This window comes from Rhinolophus ferrumequinum, assembly GCF_004115265.2.
Source record: "Rhinolophus ferrumequinum isolate MPI-CBG mRhiFer1 chromosome 15 unlocalized genomic scaffold, mRhiFer1_v1.p scaffold_54_arrow_ctg1_1, whole genome shotgun sequence".
In the NCBI taxonomy this organism is placed as follows: domain Eukaryota; kingdom Metazoa; phylum Chordata; class Mammalia; order Chiroptera; family Rhinolophidae; genus Rhinolophus; species Rhinolophus ferrumequinum.
In genome coordinates this window covers 4,090,673-4,115,195 of record NW_022680357.1, presented here as the reverse complement: position 1 = coordinate 4,115,195, position 24,523 = coordinate 4,090,673, and the positions used below count along the sequence as shown (strand labels likewise).

At 56.0% G+C, this 24,523-nt stretch overlaps 1 protein-coding gene across 7 annotated transcripts; it reads right to left on the bottom strand.

Annotated features, from left to right (window-relative positions):
- Positions 1-414: 414 nt before the first annotated feature.
- TBC1D24 (TBC1 domain family member 24) lies at positions 415-23,955 on the bottom strand. Of its 7 annotated transcripts, none has more exons than XM_033101718.1 (11): positions 23,841-23,955; positions 8,391-8,512; positions 6,479-7,559; positions 5,834-5,851; positions 5,166-5,324; positions 3,897-3,960; positions 3,586-3,714; positions 2,718-2,813; positions 2,144-2,396; positions 1,569-1,739; positions 415-882 (listed from the first exon to the last, which is right to left on the bottom strand). In XM_033101718.1, exons 3-10 carry the CDS (start codon positions 7,441-7,443, stop codon positions 1,585-1,587), a joined length of 1,839 nt encoding a protein of 612 aa, XP_032957609.1. In that variant the 5' UTR covers positions 7,444-7,559; positions 8,391-8,512; positions 23,841-23,955; the 3' UTR covers positions 415-882; positions 1,569-1,584. The 7 variants fall into 7 exon arrangements, with proteins under 7 accessions (XP_032957609.1, XP_032957607.1, XP_032957606.1 ...); XM_033101716.1 differs by lacking the exon at positions 23,841-23,955 and adding exons at positions 22,805-22,885; positions 23,248-23,365 and having other exon boundaries at positions 415-1,739; XM_033101715.1 differs by having other exon boundaries at positions 415-1,739.
- Between the last annotated feature and the right edge of the window lie 568 nt (positions 23,956-24,523).

Sequence of the window (24,523 nt, the reverse complement as noted above, 5' to 3'; positions counted from 1 at the left end):
TCAGCAGAGGAGGATGACTGGTTTCATTTTACAGTTGGGGAAACTGAGTTCCAAACAGGTTCATTGGCTTGGCCAAGGCCACACAGGTTCCTGGTCCTTCCTTCAGCACCACTGTGGCCAGGCTCACAGGTTTGAGTGGGTGGGCAGAGGGAGGACGAACACCACACAGGGAGCACGGTGTATAGAAGGGCAGGGGCAGGGTATACAGGGGCACTGAGGGCGCTGGCTGGAGCCAAGTAGGGTTGGGTTGGGGGGCAGGGCCCCCTGGCACCGGTAGCCCAGGCTGCCACAGCACACATACTTGCTGTCTGCTTCTCTCCTCTTCTCTCCAGGGTGCCCAGGCCCCCAGAACCAGCTGAGGGAGGTCACAGGGCACTTACTGTGCATGTGAGGTGGCAGCACAAGAAAACAAAAGGGTGAGGTGGCAGCACAAGAAAACCATGCTATGTGGCCGACCACAGAGCTGAGAGGGTCGCAGAGGGAGGACACATGCCATGCAAACGGGTGCGTGGTAAAGGTGTCACATGGGCAGGGAACTGGGGAGGGTGCAGTCTGGTACACGGGCATGTGGGCCCGATGAAGGGGAGGTGCGTAGGGCTGGATAAGACCAGCACGCCACTCTGAGGAGTCTGGATGGGATCCTGGGGCCCAGGTCACTACAGCGACATGGAGGAGAAATGGGGCCACTGCAGAGACTGTAGGAGGCTCCGTCTGGAGAGGGAAAGGGCTGGAGATGGGTCCATGGGTCTAGGCTTCTCCAGGCAAGCACCGGGAAACGGAGTTGGCTGATTTGGGGTTGGTCGCAGAGGGCCCTCCCCTGGCCATCCTGGGTAGCCTCTCCAAGTGTGAATACACAACGAGACCCATCAGAAGCTTCAGGCTCTGCAGAAACACAAGGACACATGATGTCCCTTTTGGCCCTTCATTCCACTGGCCTTTGGCCCTCCCCTGGGAGGGGCCCAGAGCTCAGCACAGATCTTCTCCTCCTCCTCAACCGGTTTCACCTTGTGGCTACTGTCTAAGAGGCGGCCCCAGGAGGCCAGTGTGGGGAGGACAGAACTAGGTCAGAAGCCCCAGGCAGATGCTCCTGCCAAGGAACGGTCCCCAGGGCACCTTTCTCTTCTCCAAACCAACACACACAGCAGCAGGCCAGGCAGGAGGCTGCAGCACCCTGCCCGGGAGCCATGCTAAGAGGCACCAGCAGGGGGTGCCATACACCCACGTTAGGCTGCAGCTTCCTTCTGCCTTCCCAGCCTTCTGAATCATCACCAAGGGAGGAAGGCTCAGGGGCTGCAAGACGAAGCCCCTTCCAGGCCTTGGGCACAGAGGACAGCCAGGGCCTGAGTCCAAGGTGCAGGCAATGGCAAGTCTGAGCAAGTCCCCGCAGGGCCAGGAGGGACAGGCCTGGCCAACGGAGCCCCTGCCACTTCTGTCCAGCACCAGAGCCCCAGCTGCACCCAACGCTGTCCATGCACGTGGAGGGGGTCTTCACTCACTGTCTCCTCCCTGAAGAGGGGGCCTGGCCACTGTCCCCCCCGGGCCCCCCCCCACAGTGGCAGCTCCGTCACCGTCAGTGCAGGCCTGTCACTGGGTATCAGGATCCTGGAAACCCCAGGCCTCCACGGCAGCGATGAGGAAGTTCTCAGAGCAGAGGGGCTGGTTGTTGAAGGTGTCGCAGTGGCCTGTGCGGCCCCGGTTCAGGTCCCCGTCGATGTAGAGTGCCTGGCCGCCACCTCCACCTGCAGGAGGCTCAGTCAGTGGCTGCCCCTCTGTCTGGCATGTCCCCCGAGGCGCTTTCCTCCCGCCCTGAGCACCTCCACTGTCCCTGCCCCGGCCCTGCCAGAGGCCTCTCTAAAACCACAGTGCTGACCTCCAACCTGCCGAAGCCCACCAGCCCTCAGCCAGGGTCCAAGCTCCAGGCTAGACGCCCCGCTCTTCCCAGCTCGTTTACCCAGCACGGCTGTCCCCACTCCCAGCACGGCTGTCCCCACTCCCAGCCCTCATGCCTGCTTCCTCTGCCGTCACCGGGGCCCTGCCTACGTGAGGCCCATGTCACTGGGGCCAGCAATGGCTGGTCATCCGTGAGCCCGCACCCGGCTCCCAGGCTTCGTGAGCCCGGCCTGAGGGGGAGGGCGCTGCCCACCTATGATGAGGCAGTCACTGCCTCCAGCCATGAACATGGACTCGGTCTTGGAGGGCAGGTTGAAGTGCCGAGTGGCCAGGAAGGGTGAGAGGCGGTCAGCAGGGTCTGAGGACGCGGACGATGATGTGGTCGTGGATAAGGACGTGGAGTGGGAGAGCAGGGACGGGGAGGCCACGGTGTCCAAGGACACTGGCTTGGTCAGCTCCGGGTGTTTGATGACCACCCACTCATAACGCTGGACCTCGGGCTGCAGCTGAGGGTGAAACGGCAGCATGAGGAACTGGCACGTGGCACCCGCAAGGCCCCCTCTCCCCATTTTCCTCCCACAAATCTTCACTGGAGCCCTCTGTATGCGAGGCCCTGTGCTAAGGCTGGGGGGACAGTGCCACACAGGGCAGGTAAGAGCCTGTCTGCTCTCACGGAGCTCATGGTCTAATGATCACAAACCAGAAGGAAACAGGAGGTTATCCTGTAGGGTAACTGCAATGACGACCGTAAACAGGGTCATGTGAGTGGGCCTGATGGCAGTGCTGGGCCTGGTGACCTCAGAGCTCTTATAGGGAGACCTACTCACCCTAAACACAAAGCATTCTCCAGTCCCAAAGAAGCCCAGTTTGCCGCCAAACTTATTTCTCTCGCTCCAGTCTGTTGACAGGTAAGCTCCACACACCTGGGGGAAGAGGCCTGGAGTGAGGCTGTGCCCTGCAGGCCTGCAGCGCAGCCCCTCGTTCAGGGCCTGCCGAGGCGCTGTAGTGCAGTCACAGCCGGGGCGCTGGGGCGATGGTGGTTTGCAGCACTCCCTACCCCGACTAGAGGTGCAAGGGCTGAAGGTGGAGAGAGGTGTGGGGAGACAGAATTTGGAGGACGTGGGACTGGCAGTGAGTGTTTGGGGTGAGGGGAGGTGACTGCCCGGACCTCCATTAGCTCGTTTGGGATATATTCCTTTCGTTTCCCTCTTTGGCCCTTAAGGCTCACGGGAACAAGCCTCATGTCCACACTCTGGGTTTGGGCATCAGCCTCAGGGATGCCCTTTATATGGAGGCTTCCAGGAGGTCTGGCCACTCAACAACATTCCCCAACACCCTGGTAGCCAGCAAAGTGCTTGATTTCACCATTAGAATCAAGACCCTCTAGAGGCTGCAGGGTTTGCCCAAAGCGTCTGACACTCCGCATCATCTGCTACGATACAGATGCCCCGACTCCGCCTGGAGACCCACACACAGATTCTATAATGGGGTGAGGAACCTAAAACTGCCGTGGTGCAGGTTTGCGGGCCACTGAACAGGAAGCCTCTACCACACACAGACGACCCCAGGATGCGGCACCTGAGCTCCGACCTCCCTAGATGTCTCTGGGGACTTTCCAGGGGACAGCTACTGCAGAGAACAAGGCCCTGAGAACTACCTGTCAGGGGCAGAGGCAGGTAAAGGTAGCGGACTCACCTGGCACTGGCCCACCGCGGCAGGAAGAGGCAGGGCCTTGCTCACTAGGCATTTCTGCAATGCTCCTCTAAGCAGCCAGGCTATTTCAGGAGGGCCTGCACCCCCAGGGAAAGAGGGCGGCCCTGGGTACTTGGGGGTCAGACGGGGAGGCTGGACTCACTTCTCTGTGGAGGGCAGCTCCGCTCTGTGCCCCTAAGTGCAGGATGGCTGGTGGAGGCTGCCCAGCCACCCACCATTCCTGGGGCACAGGAGCAGCAGACTCCCCAGAACCCAGAGGCCAGGACCCCGGGCTCCCGCTGGTCCCTGCTCACCTCCTTTTGCGTGGTCTTGATGAGCAGGAGGGTGGGCTCGTGTCCTTCACACTGGAAATAGAACCTGGCGGAAGAGATGACATGTGCCAGGCCTAAGGGGCAGCAGTTATCCTGCGCCCCTCCCCGTGCCACCTGGAGCCAGCCTCTGCTGAGCAGCGCCCACAGTGCCTGAGAAACCCAGGCTGTCTAGGGGTACATGGGCTCAGAACTGTGTTTCCTTATCCCCTGGGGGCCGGGCACAGTGGCCAAGGACCTGGCAGCACCGGCCTGGGCACTCTTCTAAGCCAGGATGGAGCTCCGGCCAGGCAGCCTGTAGGCTGAGGTCAGCTGCCCCAGGACTGTCTGCTCTGGTGTGATGTGGGGGAGAAACAGCATGGCAAAGAGCCCCTAGCAGGCAGGGCCACGTGCCAGGTGCTTCAGGGAAGCAAGAACCCGAGGAACAGGTCCCTGCTCTAGGAAAGCTTGGAACGTTCTTGGGAGGCCGGTGGCAGCAGGAGGCAAATGAGGAGGTCTGAGGCTGCTGCTGTGGAGGTGCCAAGTGCCCAGGGCTTGGCTGGTGGCCCTGACAACTCTGCTTGGCCATCCCTTAGTGGGCCCCCCACAGAGGTGGGGGCTGGGTGAATGCTGCTCCAGCTGTGCCATAACACACGGGGCTGCAGCCGGTGCCGACCATGTGGGCTGGGCCAGCTCTGCCTGTGTCCACCTCTGCTGGGTCACCTGTGACCCAAGCCAGAGCTTCTGAGGCCACCTGCCATCTGAGGCTCAAGGGGGTAGCTGCACCGGACAAAGCGGCCAGGGAGGCAATGTGCCCAGGGGGAACCCGGCACAGCCCCAGCTCCAGGGCTGACCTGTTCCCGCTCGTGGACTGACGGAAGTGGGGTGGGGGTAGTGAACCACACGACCTGTAGCCTCGGGTCACCCTCTCCTCTGCCTCCCAGGTCATCAAAATGCCTACATGCAGCCCTGGAGCTGTGGCGTGTTTGGCGACGCCCCCTGAATTTGGGTGGCCTGGGAGTGAGAAAGAAGCCCAGAAAAGGCCTTCCTGATTCTATGGCCCCAGGAAAAGGCAGGGCCTCAGCCAGGTGCCCAGGTTCAAAGGCCCATTTCCAGCGTGACCTCCTGGAAGCACAGGCAGGACAAGAAGCTGGGCAACCTCAAGGCTCGCTCTGCCCCGGCCCCCTCTGCCCCTCCTTCACCGTCTGGCCTCGGAGACCTGCCTCAGGGCCTCAGGAAGGCAGGCCCAGCCTCCCCTGGCCGCCTAGGCATTACCTGGTCAGGCTGTACCCGTGCTGCAGTGAGGAGAAGAGCAGGAGGGGCTGGCAGAGGGCGAACCGCTCAGGGATCCACGACCAGATGTCTCTCATCTCCTTCACACTGACAATCTCTGAGTGGAAGTTCTCCGCGTGGACAGCCAGATGCACAAACTGCCTGGGGAGAGCAGGGAGAGGTTCAGAGCACAGCTGCAACCCCAGCCCTGACCACACCGCCCACCCCAGGGGTGTACAGAGACTCTCTTGGGAGCTGGGACTGGAGGGAACTTCTCACCTATTCAGTCAGGTTAGAGCCTGGGCCTAGGTCCCTCAGGAAGAAATGGTGGAGCTGTTCCCTGGAGCCCCACTCCCACCTCCTTACTAAGAGGGCAGAGAGCCCACTCAGCCTAGGTGGGGTCAAAAGCACCTTTTCTCTAAGAAATGGGGACAGAAAGTGAGTCAGCTCTGGCAAGACAATGGTTCAGGGCCAGCCAAGCACCAGCAGAGAGCACAACTGAGGCAGCCGAGCAGACAGACAGAAGGACAGACAAATGGTGCCTGAACGTCAGCTAGGCTCTGAGGGGCACAGCTGAAGTCAGCCCTGAAAGCACAAGCAGCCAGGCCCCGGGACAGCCAGGCCAGGCGACAGAGAGAAGCCAGGCATGGAGACGTGCTTTCCAGACCTACCTTTTAGAAAGTGAAACACTGAAAAACAGGAGGAAGCAATGGACATGGAGAAGAAGAAAAATAAAACAGACAAGGAGAGGTTAGTGGCAAGTACTGATGTCCAGGACGTGCCTGCCTTTGGCCCGGAAGACAGGCCCCCACACCTCCAGTCGCAGCGTCTGCTGCCGAGATGCTCTCAGGATGCTGTGGGCCATTCCCAGGCCTGCTACCTGGGGCGCTGTGCTCAGGCCAGTGGGCCATGCCCAGAGCCACGAGCATGGCCAGCCAACGAGCCCAGAGCTGCAGGGGCAGAGCAGGGGCTACAGTGAAATAACGCAGCCAGCCCAGCCCACTGCCGGATCTGCTGACCCTGCACCAACACCCAGCTTTCGTCTCTCATGGGCCTGCAGCCTGAGGACAGGACCCTGCCCCTTCCGTGCCCACCGCTGCCTCCGCAGCGTGCGGTTGCGGCCAGGAAGGCCCTCTCTCTTTCCTGCGGTTGTCTAGCCACGCACAGATGGCTGGCTGGCAGCAGGCAGACCGAGAGGCTGGCAGGACAAGCCCATGTCCCAAGCCCCAGGACGTCTGGCACTAAAGCAGCGCCCCACGAGGGCCCCGGCAGCCTGCCCAGAGGCCAGCTCCCCTGCAGCCCCAGGGCCCTCCTACCTCTTTTGCTTGACGGTGATGCCCTTCTGCTTCAGGGCTTTCTCGTTGGCCATCTGTAGGAGCTGAATCTCCTTCCGAGAGAAGAGGCGGATGGCGAAGGCCTTCTCCAGCAGCTTCTCCGGAGACACGGTCTTGGCAATGTCCTTGACGAAGGCACGGATGTCCTGCTTCACGTTGTCTGACTCGAGCGGCTGCCCGGCTCTCACCTTGTGGAAGAACTTGAGGATCGCCAGGGCCACGCGGTACAACACCTTGTACCCTTCCACCAGGAAGACATCAAAGACGCGCGCGAAGTAGCTGAGGGGCAGCTCCCCAAACAGCCATCGCTGCCAGTCCGCGTAGACCTGCAGGACGTCCTCCGACACGGCCACCATCAGCTTGTGGGCCGCCTGGCAGTACTTGTTCACCAGGTCCCCAAACGTCATGCAGGAAGACTCGAAGGCCAGAAAGCTCTGGTCGATGAGCTTCTTGCTGGGGTCGTTGCAGGCCAGGATGCGGCAGGCCTTCTCGAAGCACTCGGCCTCGTCGATGCTATAGTGCAGCAGCAAGGCCACCACGGCGGGCAGGGCGGGGCAGAAGGAGATGTCGGGGAACTGGTTGGCAATGCAGAGCAGGATTTTCCGCACGGCGTCCTCGCCCCGCGTGTTGAGGCAGTAGTTGGGCACCTGCGTGTTGTCCACAAACTCGGGCAAGGGCAGGCTGCTGCTGCTGTGTTTGCCCACGATCTTGCCCACGATGTCACTGTACACACTGGCGTCGGGCGTGACCGTGCGGCAGGGTATGTCGCGGATCAGGCGCTGGTACACCTTCCCCCGCAAGGCATGACTGTGGGCCCAGTAGCCCTGGCGCGCCAGCTGTTTCAGCTCCTGCAGCTCGGTGCCGCTCAGCTCCTTGGGCCCCAGGTCCCGTATGGCAGCGTCCATCTTGTCTCGGTCCACGAAGCAGTTGTAGCCCAGGGAGTCCATAGTGCAGGGCGTGCCCGGGCAGAGGGCCCCGGGCTGCCAGGAGGGGGCAGAGAGCAGCTAATTCCTTCAGCCCCCTCTCGGAGGTTTTTCTGCTAACCTCTTTGCCATCCCATACTCTGTAGGATGAAAAACCATACTTAATACACGTGTAGGAAGGGGCACATTTTAAAGAACATGTTTTTGTTTGACTCTTTCTATAAAGTATCATAAGGGTTTCCAGTGAAGATAAGCGGATATTCTGAGAATTCTCCATGAATTTTGGAGTCTAACTTCTTTTCCTGGGGCTTATACAGGAACTGGAATAGGTCACACAGATTATGAGTAATGAGAGGCTAGAAACGAGCTTCAGGGAGGGTTTCAAGGGCCTGACCCTGCTGAAAACAACTCTCGGCCCATCAGGCTCCCACTCACCACCCTGCCGCCTCCGGGCCCTTCTGAAAAGGAGCTGCTGGTTACGAAGACCCATTTAAGTCAAGAGATGCTTTGTTTCAGTTCTCAAAGGCGGCAAGCCTTTACGAGCTGTGTATCATGAGGAAGACACACACCTACTCTGACCCACCATCCCCAAGTTAGAATTCAGGAGCTGGCTCTTAACTTTCTAAAAATGCCAGCTAGGTTTCCGGCAGGCACGCCAGAGGGGAATCACAGGTGGAAAGTAGACACGAGGGCTGAGAAATAAATGAAACTGCATCAGCTTCAAAATCAGACATTTCTCTGTCCCAATGAGCCAGGAGTATTGGGGGACTTGGTGCTGCCTCCCCATTAGGGGCAACTGCTGAAATTCAGGCAGACATTTAAAAATGTGTAAAACGTGCTGTTTGAGACTCTCTGTCACTGCAGGTGGACAGCAAGCCGGAAGTGTATGGCTCAGGACACCACAATTTAACTTCTGTTTTTGCAAAAAGTTACTGTCCTCGGCGTAAAAGTACAATAGGCTTCCCACGTACCTCAAACTAATCTTTCCATCTGGGATGGTACAACTGCCTGGAGATGTCACAAGGGTTTGCTTCAGTGAGTTTTGCTAAATGAACCAGATCATTCCGGTTTGTCTTGAATCTAGAACATCCATCTGAAAATACAGAAAGCAAATACCTTAAGAACATTGAGTAGAAAGAATTACAGTGTAAAACCTGTATTGTGAGATGTCTTGAGAAAGCACTTTGATGTGGCTTTTTTTTTTATTATGGTAAAATATATATAACAAATTGACTATTTTACCCCGTATTTTTTTTTTTTTTTTAAGATTTTATTGAGGAGGCGGAACAGGACTTTATTGGGAAACAGTGTGTACTTCCAGGACTTTTTCTAAGTCAAGTTGTTGTCCTTTCAGTCTTAGTTGTGGAGGGCGCAGCTCAGCTCCAGGTCCAGTTGCCTTTGCTAGTTGCAGGGGCGGAGCCCACCATCCCTTGCAGGAGTCAAACTTGCAACCTTGTGGTTGAGAACCCACTGGCCCATGTGGGAATCCAACCGGCAGCCTTCGGAGTTAGGAGCACAGAGCTCCAACCGCCTGAGCCACCGGGCCGGCCATTACCCGTCTTAACTATACATTTCAGTGGCATGAAGTATATTCACATTGTTGTGCAACAATCACCACCAGATAGCTCTAGAATGTTTTCATCTTCCCAAACTGAAACTCTGTGTCCATTAAACACTAATTCCCGGTCCCCCTGCCCCCTGGCAACCACCATTCCACTTTCTGTCTCTAAGAATCTGACCACTCCAAGCACCTCGTATTAATGGAATCATGCAGTATTTGTCCTTTCGTGTCTAGCTTATTTCACTGATCATAATATCCTTTTTAAAAATTTAAGACTTTCTTTTTTAGAGCAGTTTTAGGTTCACAGCAAAACTGAGAGGAAGATTCAGGTTTCCCACATGCCCCCAGCCCCCTCCCCCATTACCAACATTCCCCACCAGGAGCGTTACGTTTGTTACAATTGATGAACCTACAGTGACACGTCATAATCGTCCAGAATCTACAGATGAACGAGAGTTCACTCCTGGTGTTGCACATACTGTGCGTTTAGACAAATGTAAAATGACATGTATTTGCATTGCAGTATCATATAGAGTATGTTCACAGCCCCGAAAAGCCTATGTTCCGACTATTCATCCCTGCCCGTCTCCATTTATCAGAATTCCATTCCTTTTTATGGCTAAATAATATTCCATTGTATGAATAGGACATAATTTATTATCCATGCATTTGTCGATGGACATTTGAGTTGTTTCCACCTTTCGGCTAATGGGAATGCTGCTTCTGGGGGACACGAGTGTACAAATATCTATCGAGGTCCCTGCTTCCGGTTCCTTTAGATACACAGCATATGCATTGATTCTGTTTTTATAGGGGCTTCCCCATAGAAAACCCCCATTAAAATAAGGTTTTCTGACAACATCCATTTACTATGTCCCACTGGAAAAGCCTTGCCCACAGCAGAACCAGGCCTGCTGCCAGGGCTGAAACCTTCTTCCTCAGAAGAAAAGAAACCCTAGTGCGGGTTGATTTGTTGGCTGGGTCCTGGGAGGGAAAGCGGTGAGGAGTCCCTTCTTCCCAAGGTTCTGAAGGCCAGGCTGACAGGCCCCCTCACACCCCCACGGCCACGCTGACGCTGCACTCCACAATCTCCCATGTGCAAATTACCTACAGTTTAAATCCTTCATTCTAGGCTCTGAGCCCACTAACCTCTGGAGGGACCCCAGGCCCATCCTGTTTGCGTGAAAAGAAGCAGCTCCTTTTCAGGGCAATAAACGTGTTTATAAACAGAACAAGAGCAGGGCAGGATAGCGCCAACCCTCACTCAACTGGCATGAGATTCGGGTTGAATATTAAACTGGAAACTCCAAAAGCAATTATTGCACTTTGCAAAGTTCCTTCAGAGACGACCCACAGTTTTGTTTATTGCAGCAAGCTGCCCAGGGACCTGCTGGACTCAGAGGGACTCCAAGGCAAGGACACATTCAGGAGCCCCTGAAGGAGTCCCCTGGACCCACGCAGGCCTCCTCTCCAGGCCCCCAGCCAAAAAGAGAGCCTGGCGTTCCTGGGGCCCAGCAACCAGGCTTGCAACGACCTCCTTAGGCATCAATAAAACCAGGTCCCAGGTGGTTTCCTTAGGTTTCTTTTTACACAAATGCACAATTACAGAGTAAAAGAAGTCACAATTACAGAGTGAAAATGTAAAATCCTGTTTACGTTCTGCCTTCAGTCCTACTCCCGCTTCCCCTAAGATAATCAACCACTGCTCCTCCGTTAGTGCACACCCTGCAAAGCCTTGTCTTCCATTTACACACACATCCGCAGCTGAGGGAGACAGTTCAGGCCGGTGACTGGGAAGGGGGTCAGGAGGCGGGAAACACATCAAAAACAAAATCATCCAGGTTGGGTATTCACACTCTGGACCTAAGTTTTCGAGTTGAAGTGATGCTCTCTCCTGGTTATTCCACCTGCAGCACGCAGCCATCTTACAACACTGTCTACACCACCTGTTCCCACACATGAAACAAGGCTTTACCTGTTCGCCACAGTCCCCCAGCTCCTGACAAAGGTCAGGGAGAGCAGGGAGGCAGGAGCTAATGTGGGAAACGATCCAGTGTCAATCAGACCGGCCTAGCTTCAAAGTCCAGCTTCATTCCTCACTTGCTTGAACCTCAGACAAGCCATGGCTCTTCCCCAAGTAGCATGTACCTGTCTGTAAAACGGAGCCGACAAACACGGTCCGTCTCACCTGGCGTTAGTCCCCATGCAACACCGGAGGGCTGAGCTCTCACTCCAGGCTGGGGTGCAGGTGACGTCCCACTCTCTCTCACTCAGGCAGCCCAGGGCAGGTGGCCAGCCAGAGCCCTGCCAGCAGGTGCCCAGGAGTGGGAGGGCGGGAATGGTTTCTCACCACAAACCCTGCATTCACCTAAGGGCCATACCCCGCCGCCCCCCTCAAGTTCACTGCACAGGGATGGGGGTGGGGACAGAGCTGGTTCTCTGAGGTGGCACCTCTCCATCAGCCCTGTGGGAGGGGGCTGGCCCCACCTGTCTGCAGCTCCCTGAACTTGAAATGTAGGGAAATACAGTTGACCCTTGAACAACATAGGTCTGAACTGCACAAGTCCACTTATACAAGGTTTTTTTTTCAATACTGTAAATGTATTTTCTCTTCCTTACGATTTTCTTAATAACATTTAATTTTCTCTAGTTTTCTTTATTGTAAGAATACAGCATATAAATACATATAACATCCAAAATATGTGTCAATTGACTATGTCATTGGTGAGGCTTTCAGTCAACAGGAGGCTATTAGTAAAGTTTTTGTTTTGTTTTGTTTTCTTTAAGAAATAGCTTAGGGAAGAATCATAAACAGGAGACAACAAAGATTGTATTTTAAGGAATGCAAATGATTCTTGTGAGGGCTGGCCCAGTGGCTCAGGTGGTTGGAGCGCCGTACTCCTAACGCCGAGGTCGCCGGTTCGATTCCCACAGGGGCCAGTGAGTTGCAACTTCTACAGCTAAGATTGTGAACAATGGCTCTCCCTGGAGATGGGCTGCTGTGAGCAGCTGGAGGTCGGTATGGGCTCCTGTGTGCTGCCATGAGTGGCTGGCAGCCGGCTGCTGAGAGCTGCCGTGAGCTGCCGTGAGCTGCCGTGAGCAGGGCCGACCAGCGTCAGCCTGCCTGCCTCAGCCGGGGGGAGCGCAAGGCTCATAATACCAGCATGGGCCAGGGAGCTGTGTCCTACACAACTAGACTGAGAGACAACGGCTTGAACTGGAGTGTGGGGAGAGGCGGAAGAAAGGGGGGGAAAATGATTCTTGTCTTTAGTTGTCATCAGGTAGTTTTTGGGGAGTCAAGTTACATGTGGACTGTGAGGGTGGTGGTGGGGCGTACCCTGATTTCTCTTCAGGAGTGCCCCTTCGTCCCCAAGTTGTTCAAGGATCAACTGTACTTTGTGTCATTTGTTCTCAGTTTTGGGCCTAGCCTGCAATTCTGGGAAAAAAAGAAAAATTCCACTCAACGTCCTGTCAGACTCACAGGAATTACAGACCGTGATCATTTCAGGTAGTGGGAACACCACACAGCGCCTCTGGAGGGTGGTGGCTACTTTAGCTAGGGTCGTCAGGGTGGACCTCTCCCAACTTGAGCTGAACTGACAAAGAAGGAAGCAGCCAGAGAGATGAGGAAAGGTCACACTGGAGAAGAGCAAGTGCAAAGGCCCTGAGGCAGGAACAGGCCTGATTTGCTCCAGGAAGAGAAGGGCACCAGTGTGGCCAGAGCACAGTGAGTGAGGGCAAGAGCAGCGGGGCCCCACAGCCTGGATCGTGCACAGGGAGAGGCTATGGATTTTATTCTAAGCTCAGTGGGAAGCAGTGAAGGGATGCGATCCAACAGATGTGTTCAAAAGCCAATTGTTGTCAAGATTAACTGAGACTGTTTATAGAAAGCACTCAGCCTAGCCTGGCACGCCAGGGTGGCTCAGATGTCCCGAGGGCCTCTCCCTGTTACTGCTACTTGGGGATACCCTAGGCTGGCACTGGCTCAGAGATATCTGGGGAGTGACGGGGTCCCAGTGAGACAAGGCCTGATCAGACCTGTAGCAGGGTCTACGTACGCCCCCTCCTCATGGGAGAGGTGCAGCCACAGGAGGCCGCCACCCAGGTTCTCCCCCAGGCCCACAGGTCCCCTGCTCTCTCTCATGGATGGGCCCTCCAGGTGGCCTCTCTGACTGACCTGCCTCCCCTTCCCTGCTGTGCTGCTGCTTCTCACCCAGGAAGCCCCGGCCAGTGACCCTCACATCCCTTCCCCTCACAAATACTGTGCCTGTTTTGAGAGGTCAGGTTACCTAATGGGAAGCAACGATTTCAGGAAAAATAAAAACGTTAAGTGGAAATGAGTGACCTCTACTTCCCCAAAATATTATCTTGCTATGTCAATGACACCGCCGTCCAGCTCCCCGTCCTGTCATGACCAATGCTCCCTCTGGCCAAAGTACCCTGTCCTGGGTCTGCCAAGGTTACATCAGACTCTGGGGAGACCCAATGTGTTAGGGGCCCCATTCAGCGGCTGTAGGCTCACAGCACCACAGAGAACCCCCAAAGCGTGCACACGGAAAGAGGGTGGTGGTAAGCTGCACCAGCCGGCTCTGTGTGCAGCCCTCCAAGATTGCTGAGCAGGAGCAGGGTACAAGGGAAAGCAGATACAGAGGGAAGGACCAGTGCTCACTGTGGACAGTCAGGCAGGAGACAACAGGATCAAGCAGCCGGGGTTCAACTAGGAACCCCCTCTAACCTTATCCTTCGGGATGGCTGAACAGAAACCCCACAGCTGCTGGCTTCAGGTGATTTGGCTTTGCATTTCTATATCCTTTAATCCTGAGGACAACTCCATGGCGCAGGGATTTGCTCCCTTTATAGACGAGGAAACTGGGGTACCTGGGGATCCCCAAGCGCAGAGAGAACCATCCCTGGTCTGTCAGCCTCCAGAGTGCTTGTGGCAACCCCACAGTACCTGAGAGCCCTCTCCCACGCAGGACAGCCAAGCCCACTCATGCTCCATCCTCAGCAAGTTCAGGACTGGCTCCTCAATGCTACGCTGCTGCCCCAAAACACCCCAGGTCTGATGAGTCATGAGACCCGTGCATTGAAAACAAACTCACTTTCATGTGCCACAGACCCTCACACTATGCCTGGTGAGTCCATCTTAACCACCTGTCCACACTGGATGCTGTGCCTCCCGTCCAGGCCACCTTTCCTGGGGGGCCCAGGACCGCATCACAACTCCCTTTGCCCCAAACTCTTGTTCATTTGCCAAACTTACTATTGAGTTGGCTTTTCTGTGCTGGGTCCTGGGCAGGGCAGTGGGGATAAGAAGGTAAAAGACAGCTCTGGAAGAGACGCATGATCACAGCCCAAGCAGGAAGTGCTGTGAGGCCAGATGTTTGTGGGAGGCCACCAGGGAGGACGCTGGCTCCACGTGGGCACTGCAGAACGAACAGTGTACCCTGAGTGTACCATAAAGCTGGGGAGTCGGCCCACGGCGGGACATGAGGGAGAGCTCAGCAAGTTGGGGAGCCTCAAGCAGGCAGTATCGAGCGGCTGAAGGTGGGATGAGGGGGTCCAAGGGCAGGGTCCGAGGGCCTTGCGTGCCAGCTGTCCTAGGAGAAGGAACATCGCTCCTGCACAGGAGGGAGCAGGAGGAGAGTCTAAGCAGAAGGTGACATGCATTTTAGGAAAATAAACTCTGGCAGAGGAGGCATGAGGAAGGCTAGGCCACGGCTGGTCAGGGAGGATGGAGAAGATAGCAGAGGACCCAAGAGACTGACCACGGGTTGGATTCTACCAGATGAGGTGACCAATGGCAGGGGGCAGCCCAAGCAACGAACAGAGAATTCTGGACCAGGGGTGGGGTTGCGGTGGGGCAGCTCTTTGTTGGAGTTGAAAGTGCCTGTTGTGACACAGCTACTCTCAGGCAAATGCCAGAGCAGCTCAGGTTGGAAGCAGAACCCTGGGCTGCTGTGCTGAGGTCCTGTCCAGACACCCAGCCCTTGGCCCAGACGCCCACGTTGGCTCCTGAACTTCTTTGTCACCCATTCAACCTCACAGGTGGCCACAGGTTACACTCCCAGATGCCACCAAAGGGCCAACTGTGGTCCCACCGGGCAAGAGGCACCCTTGTGCCGAGGGAAGCTGGCATTCACCAGGATTTCTACCCAGTCCTACTGCTCCCTACCCAGCAGGGGACTGATTACCACCCCACCTTGGCTGCAGGAAGAGCTCGCGGTCCAAGGACCCAGGGCTCGGCTTGGCTGGGCCTTAGTCACTGTACCACACGACAGGGTGGATGCGCTGTTGGTGTCAGCTGCTATGTCTCAGTTCTTCCTCTCCCGTCTGAGTAATCCTCCATCCGTCTCTCAAGAGTGGGACCAGGGAACAAAGAACTACAGGAAGGAGGCTGCGGCTCCAGCCTGGCGATGAGGACGGGAAGGAGGGGGGCTCTGTTCTGGGCCTGAGGAGTCCACGTGACAAAGAAATGCTCACTCCTCTCCGTCTCCAATTGCTCTCTCGGTAGTCCTCCTACCTTGGAGACCCTCAATCCCCAGGGGGGTGGAGCTGGCAGAGGGGAGCAAGCCAGGACACAGCACAATGACCGAAGCCCTTGACACCTACTTGGCATCAGGGGACAGGCATGCAGAGGCGATGGCACCCCACGCCGGCTCACAGATGTGCGAGGTCTGGGGGTGAGAAAGACATACACAGGATGTTCTCTGCCTGAGAAGGAGATGCTCAGAGCGCCCGTCATATGAGGCAGCTGGCAGGTGGGGAACGTGGCAGCAGGACAGGGAAAGAAGCGACTGTGTGTGGGAGGGGAGGGTGCGCCTGGGTGGCTGCGAGTGCACCTCAACTGGCACAGCATACCGGGAGGGGCCAGGTCCAGGGGGACAGCCGGACGGGCTTCTGGGAAGGAGAAGGTGGAGGCAGGCGAGGGGTAGGGAGTCCCTGAGGCCAGCCACCTTAGACAACCAGAAGGGGAGGGACAGGCCTGGGCGTGGAGCAGGCCTAGAGCGAGGCGCACCCCAAGGCTCGTGATGAGCACCCTCTCCTGTCATGTTATCCCGCCGGCCCTGCCTTCCAAAGGCAGCTTCAGAAGCCTCGGGCACACGGTGCCAACTGCATGACGGGCACCCCAAGGCCCGTGAGGAGCACCCTCTCCTGTCATGTTATACCGGAAGCTTCCTCTCAAGCCTGAGTCAAGTCTGACTTCCGCATGAGAGGCCCAGTCCTCCCACCTACCCAGGGGGAGAGGCCAGGGCGATGCCCAGTCCCACCCCAGGAATTTGCTGTAGCCCCCCAGAGACACGGCTTCAGGACTTTGTCTAGAACCCTGGACGGAGGACACTCATCTCCCCACCCGAGGCCTCAGCTGGGCAGATGGCCGCTGGTGACACTGCCACCGATCCCCCACATTCCCTTACCTTGCTGCCCTGCTTTTTACCCCCCGTACCCCCTTTCCCACCTCTCTTCTTGCTCTGGAACCTGCCTGTGGCAAACAACCCCCACCATCTCATCCTTTCCCAGAATGCACCCTTCTTCCTCCTGGCCAAACAGCAGGCAGCTCTCCCCCAGGACCCTGCCCCACCTGTTGGGGGTCCCCCAGGACCCTGCACCCCTCTCCAGAACCTCCCCAGGACCTAGCCTCCTCTCATTACAGCTCATGGCCTCCTTCCCTCAGCTGCCACCATTACAGGGCATTTAGGGGTTCAGTAGGCAGCCCTAATGCAAAGCTCCTCTCGCCTTCAGAAGCCTTTACATCGCTACCATTTTATCCAAACCCTGCTCAGCCCCAGAAACCACTCCACCCACAGGTCGAACATCAAATGCTCCACTCTCACCTAACCCCTTCCTAGAGCTCTTCTCGGCCCTCCTCCCACCCTCATCCACTAGCCGCTCATGGCTTTATGTCTTTGCCTGCTCAGCCTCGACCCGTTCCACGAAGCCCATCCTGTGATCCTGTCTCAGCCACCGGCAGAACTCTCGGGAAAAGCCAGACTGACAATGCACTTCTCTGTGCTCGCAGACCAACTGCGGAGGGAAAAATCATGCTGCCCTGCACAAGACCTGGCAGCCCTTCTAGGCACACCTCGTCAGCACCCTCTCCTATTGCTTGCACCAGCTTACCTGGCCCCTTGCCCTCCTTCTCTTCCGAGAATGGGGTGCCAGGCAGGAGCTTCCTGTCCTCCCTAACCCTGGCCCTCACCTCCTGGGGACTCCACATCTCCCGCTGAGAGGAGCGAGCATTTCTTTGTCACGTGGAAATCTTCAGGTGCAGAACAGAGCCCCTCACTGTCCCTCCTTCCTGGCCCGTTCTCACTCCTGTATCTTTAATGCTCCCGCTCTGTTACAGACCCCAAAATAGTCCCCCAAAGAACCCAACATTCCTCTCCAAGTCTGCCTCTCCCCCAGCGTTCCTTCCCAGTCAACCTTCTCGCAAGAGCAAGCCACACCAGTAAAGGTGGGACCTTTACTGCCCAGCTGCCAGATGGTGTAACGGACACCTTTGGGCCCTTATCACCCTGAAACACCCACAGCCGACCCCAGCGCCCTCGGCTCTCCTCTCGCTGGGCCTCGTGAAACCCCTCCCTCGTGTCTGTCTGTCCCACTTCTCTGACTGCTGCTGTTCCTGTTCCTCTGCCTGTCTCTTAATGTCCCTTTTGCAGGAGTCCATCCTCGTCTCAGCCTAAAATCCTCTTGTGAACTCAAGTCTGTATCTCCAACCGCTTTCCTGAACACTCCCATCCTACGCACACTCCGTGTGACTCCAACAGGTTCCGCTCTAACTTCCAACGCACTTTGCCCCCCTCTCTACCTGAAACCATTTCCTGGTCCCCAGCACTCCCTGCCTTCCAAAGGCAGCTTCAGGAGCCTCGGGCACACGGTGCCCACTGCAGCCTCCATGCCACACACACAGGAACACATTCACAGTCAGGAAGGAAGAAAGGCCCTGTTCTCCTTTCTCCTCTCAGTCCAATCTGCTTCAAGCGCCGGCCTACACGCCCCCTCCTTCATCAGCCCTTCCCGACCCCCTGGGCAGGGCTGAGGGCACCCTGGCTGCACTGGACCCCACCTTGTCCAAATTTGGTTTAACTCTTGGCATGCCATTGTGATGACACGCTCATGAGTCCAGCTCTTCTACTATACTTTTGTGCCTACCGTGTTTCCCCGGAAATAAGACCGCACCGGAAAATAAGCCCAAGCAGGATTTTTCAGGAGGACATCCCCTGAACATAAGCCCTCATGCGTCTTTTGGAGCACAACTTAATATAAGACCCGGTCTGATTTTCAGGGAAACACGGTAGCTGTCTCACACCATACCCAGGGTACCCAAGGAAGAAACAAAAGAAGGAAACAGATGGAGACTCAGAGAAATCCCAAACTACCTGTGCCCAAGAAGAAAATTTAATTCTAAATAATAACAACAGGGAATATTCACCAACTTGTTCTAGGCACATGACCTTCCCAGCAGGCATCTTCACCTGACAGGAAGGCAGGCCATGCTCTGCCTCAGCCCAGAAGCAGAGCACAGGGATTTTTCAAATATTAATGGCAACTGGCATTCCACAGTGACTATCAGGCAGCCAGTTACTGGGGAACTTGATAGTGGCCGCTTTGCTAGCAGCATACAATGGAGGGCACGTGCCAGGTACAAAGGGTGTAACCATTAACAGTAGGCGTTAGTCACAGCACCTGCAGGCTGGTTGGCTGGCCCACCTGCCTGCCGCCTGTCAGAAGTTCAAATGCAGGTCTTCGATGGCGCCTGAGCCTTCGGCATGGGGCCCCAGGCCGGGCAGAGTCCCAACCTTGTTAGCCACTCAAAACAGTTCCCTGCAACTCTTTCTCGGGGCAGAACACCTTTACCCTGCCCCGTCTGGTCCACCCACAGGCAGGGGCTGCGTTGGAACGGGCTCTGCTAATTCAGGACCTGTATCTTCTGAGTTCAAAAGGTCCTCCCGACAGCAGGTCTGGGAAAACACTCCCCCCTCCCCCAAGGGCACAAGATAAACCAGCTAGCTGCCGAAAATGAGGGTCAGAGGAACTCTGCTGTCAGCGGCACTAGAACTTTGACTGGTCAGAATTCCAAGCAAGCTGCCTTCAACAGATATGCGTCGGAAGGCCAGGTACATAGCCGGTTCTCCACAAGTATTTTTAGACCTGACAACAGAGCCAGGCTAGGAGTCTTGCAGGTTTAAACATTTTAATAGGCATTCGAGACGCTTCCTGAATGCTGGCGTACGGAGGGCTGCCCACCTGCCTGCCGCCTGTCAGAAGTTCAAATGCAGGTCTCTCAATGAGCTTCTGGCTGGGGGGCCATGGGTACACTGGCCATGCCAACTCAGGTGCTACGAGGAGAAAGCAGAGGGCGGCTGGGCCGCCAGCCCATGAGGAAAGAGGGATCGGGAAGGTTTCCCGAGCCAGTGCTGCCTCAGCTGAATCCTGAAAGATGAGGTGGCAGGAAGCAGTACAATCAGCGTGGGCACAGGACAGGGCCTCAGAGACAGCTGTGCAGGGTTGGGAAACCCAATGGTGAGTGCCATTTGTGGCTCAGATTAAAAGACAATTGTACAGTCCAGCCTCACAGGCTCTAAGAAGCCCCAGGCCCTGAGACAGGGAGGCCCTGGGGTACACTGGGCTGCCCAGAAAGCCCAGTGCTCCTGCGTGCTGGGAGGAGGGGAGGGGGTAGACCACAAAGGCGGGGAAAGATGCCAGAGGCAGGATTAATGTATACACGAGATCCTTTTAAGGCCCACAGGTTTACCAAGATAGGAAGGCTGGAATGTCCCTTGCCAGAAAAGGAATTACAAAGGAGAAGGAGGGGACAAGGGCAAAATGATTCAAGGAAAAGCTGAAGGGACAGAGGTGAGGGGAGCTTTTGGCTCTACATTTAGAACACTACACAGGGAAGGGCTCTGATTCGTAACAGAAGCACGCATGCGTAAACAACCCTCAGTGTGTGTGGTACCCTGTTAAAATTGTGTGACAATTAGGTAGACGCACAGTTTCAGATTACGGGAAACAAGCCAAGCCATGTGCAGTGTGTTTTCAAGCACCTGTAAAGAGGGAGCGCGAGAGCGCACCTGGTTGAGATGGAGGGAGAAACCAGGACTGCTTACATGTGAGCCCCTGCCAGCAGACCCTTGCGAGGTACCCAATCAGGCAGGGAGACATAACTGTACAGGACAGAATGAGATCTTGTCTCACAACCCCTAAGGGAGATGGTTATCAGAGACAAAAATAACTGCTAATGGCCCAAGCATTTATCCAGAAGCTGGGCCAGCCCTGTGGACAGACAGGCGCTCCTTTCGCAATATCAGCCTTTCCTCTCCCTACCCCCCACCACCTCTCAGTGTGGGAGAAAGACTGGGGAGGAACCTCCACACATTTGGCCTCTGTATCCTCAAGAGAGTCTTTCCAAAGACGCACCTGCTGCTAATGCTGAGGTACCACACAGAAACTGGGGTCCTGGAAGGAAAGAGGGGGGGTCCCGAGAATTCTGCAACCTTGGCTCTATCTCTGGGTCTGAGAAGGTCTTTTTTCAGAGATCTAATTGTGAGAATGCTGAGAGGACCAAGCCTTGGGCTGGAGGGGAATACGGTCCTTTGAGATGAATGACAATCTGGAAGTTTCCCAAAAGGCAAATAAACACATGAGACGGGAAGGTCCCTAGAATCAACCCTGTGATTTTATACCTTTAGCATTTTACACCCCGCTGTTTCCTCTAACCAACAACCCGGGGCTTTGTCACAGAAATAAAAAGCCTACTATCCTGCCCCATACCCCAAAAGGGTAAGGGGTTATGACTCAGACTTCTGTTAGCTTATCTAGTCTGTGTTTTATATACATAACACATTAAATACCTCCAGGGTTCAGTCTTGTCATTCACACTCTCCTGGGAAGTCCCTACACCACCCCACCCCTGGCTCCATTGCCACACAGGAAGGAGTCTCCAAAACGTTCTCTCCTAGGTGCCAGACCAACACATATCCACCTACTGCTGGGAAGTCTTAGCAACCTCGGTTCTACACGTCCAAACTAAAAGTCATCACCTGCCCCCAAGCTTGTCCCCTTCCTGCATGCTGTGTATGTGGCATGTACCCAGCTGCGAATGACCCAATCTTGGACTGTTCCTTAAGTCTTCCTTTCTCCCTGGCCCTTCGCCCATCCCTACAGCTAGCTACTAGTCTCATGGTTTTGCTCTCCTTTCTGTACCCCACTGTCCTTCCTTGGTGCTGGGCCTTACATCTTGCTAGAGAGGCCCCTTAACCACCCCCGATCCAGGGCAGCGTTTCATCAACCCATCCTGGACACCTCTGTCCGGTCACCTGTGGAGAACACAATCTGATCAGTCATTCACAGACCCAAGATCTCTTGGTAACATTCAAACTCGGGCCTGGTACTTAAGACTTCTCCAGATCTGCTGCCAGCCCAGCTCCTTAACTTCTTCTCCCTTTCTTTACCCCAACCACCAGAGCTACCCACTGCACTTCTCCCAATAGCTGGTGGGTGGGCCGTACCCTTGTTATTTTGCACACACTGTCTCTTTGCCTGGAAGGCTCTTTCCTTCACACGATCTTGCCATTCTTATTGTTCTTCAAAATTCAGCTCAAGCCTTTCACAGGAACCTCCACCAAAGGCAAGCTGGATGCTACTCTGTGCCCAAAACAAGCTCTGTCCACCTCTACGGGAGCACCTCCCACAGTGCCACACTGAGGTGCCACTGGCCTGTCTCCTCACTGCACTGTAAGCTCCTTAAGGACCGAGATTCAAACAGCTTTGTAGCCACAGAACACGGGGCCCAGGGCCTCCTCATGTGCAGTATGAGTTCAATAAACTTGTGCAGAATGAATGAAAAACCTTTGAATAATGAATTCAAGTCGATTCTTAGTAAAAAGCTGAGATTTTTGTTTCCTTGATATTATCTCCACTTGGAAGGTGACACTTGAAACAGCTACCGAAATTGCTGCTTCGAGTTAAAAAGGGCTTCTTTCTTCCATGTACAGAGTTGTCATAACAGAAAAGGTATGCTCAAACAGGTAAAACATTGAACAGGGTAAATGTTAAGCGTTTTTTTATAACCTGCTTTGTTGTCCTTGTGTACTTTAAACCAGAAACCATGTAAAAGCAAACACTTAAATATGTCATCTGCAGTTGGCTTAGACTGTAATGAGAATTAGAAGCAACTAGGCGTGCCCAAGGTCACTTGGCCTTCTGGACAATGCTGGCAGGTATGGTCAAGAGCTGGTGAGGCCCACCTGCTGGTGAACTTGCAGATCCAGGGGGTGAACTTTATTATTGTTATGAAAATCCTGCCTAGATTACTAGATTACTTATACATCTCTTGAAGGTCACCCTTACTCCCAGATGAAAACCACTACATTAGTTTTAGCACCTTGGTTCAACAACCATTCAGAGATAACCTTTGCCCATTCCAAATCAGGCAACGAGGGAGCAAAGATGAATGTGAAGGGCCTCCAGCTCTGCTCACAGGGAGAGACAAGCTTCGAAACAGAGCACTCACTACCCGATAAGCGCTTCAGTTAAAGGTTTTATCTAAGGGCTGAGAAGATTAGACGAGGACCAACGTCCAGAATAAAAGGAAGCCATGTGGGGGTCATTCCATTGGCTGTAAACCTCTGGGAACTGTAACACCTTTATGAGGTTTCTTGATCTTTTCTTATCTGGGTTTGTTTCTCTCAACCTATATCCCTTAAAAACAAAAAACAAACAAAAAAAACCACCCTGCATACTTGTCTGCAAGACAATTAAGCAAACATTTACAGGTGCCTATTATGTGCTGAAGATAGAAAGTGAAGATGGGGCCCTCACCCTCAAGTGCAGGAAACAGCTATCCGTCCGAGGAATCATGGGTTCGTCTTTTTTGCAATTGCCTGGAAGTCCCTGCTGACTCTGGAGCAAACATACAGTGAAATAAGGAAAACCACCTTCCAGTGCTTCTGTTGGCCCTGGAAAGGCAGACCGACTAATGACTCGGAAATAAGCATCTGGGGAAAGACCACACCACCAGCCACATCGGCCACTAGGCCTGGGTCACTCCAGCACACCACGAATCTAACAGTCAATCTGTGCCTCTGCACAGCTCAGGTGGTCCCTAGCCAACCTTGGGCCCTTAATGTCAGCCCAGCGAGCGGTAACCCAGCACGCTCACAGCACGTCTGTTTCCATACACCTGTACCCAGGCCCCCTAACCCTGCGGGGCCGACCAGACGCAGCCTATCCCCAATCTCCAGCTCTGCTCACTCAAAGCTCACATAGCACCGTGCCCAGGGGCCCTGCGCAAATGTCTCCCGCCAGACAGGGCTCCATCGCTGGGTGGGCTTGTCATCCTGAGGCAAGCGGCAGGCTGGAAGGGGAACGGCTGTAGGTCTTCAACAGCAGCACATTATCCGAGAACGTTGGAAATTCGAATCCAGAAGAGGATTTCCTACCCCGCAGAGTCGGAGAGTGGCCCAAGGAAGGAGTGACACAGAGGCAGCTCCCTCCGACCGACGCCTGGCCCCGGGGTGGCCGGCACACAGACCGCGGCTAGTCAGGGGCACCGGCCCTGCCGCTGGGGTGCGTGTGCGGCGGGATCCAGGTTGGCTCCGGCCCCGCGTCACGCCCCGCCCGGCACTCCGTCCGCGGGGAGGCGCGGGGGGCAAGCGGGCAGTGGTGCCCGGAGGACCGCCGAGGGCCCCGAACCCCCGCGCGGCGGCTGGCCCCGCAGTCCGGCCCCCACGCCCCCTCCCTCAGCACGCCCACACCGCGGTGACAACCGGCGACCGGGCCCCGCAGTCATCGAGGCCTCGCGGCCCCCGTGGCGGGCCGCCACGCCCCCCGCCCGCCAGACCCGCAGCGTACCCACCTCTACCACCGCGCCGCTCCGCACCGCTTTCTCCTCAGTTGGCCGTGCTAAGAGCCGGCTGTTCTGCGCATGCGCGCACGCGGCCCCGCCCCCGCCGAGCACGCGCCGCGGGCTGCCCACCCCGAGCGCCGCGGGTCTCGGCCGCTGCGGGCTCTGGGCATGCGCGCTGACACCCCACGGCTGGGCGGCGGGAGCATGCGCCGGCCCAAGACCGATCCCCGCGCAGAGGGTCAGGGGCTCACGAGCGGTTCCCTGGTGCAAGAGACGACTGGGCAGGGGGCTGCGGGGCCCTCCTGAGGGCAGGGCCGGGGGCATCGGGAGCCGGGAAGGCTGCCCGCCGGAATCCCCATCCCACCGGGCTACGTGTAGACCAGGGAATGAGCGTCCGCGTGGGTACTACGTCCAGTCCCGAGCTGGATGAGAAGGGGTGCTAAGGGTGCTCCGAGCGAGACCTCAGTGGAGGAGCCACGAGGCGGAGGCCGAGAGAGACAGCCGGATGCACACGGAGACAGGGTCACAGCAGGCCAAGAAAGAAGCCGAACACAGGCAGAGACGCAGCGGAGACAGGGATACGGACGCCCAATCGGCAGAGACTGGGCAGGCATAGGTGACAGGCAGTATAGACGGGGACCAGAGGACGTCGTCCTTCTTGGGGGAAAGAGTCACAGCGCCCTCTGCGGGTC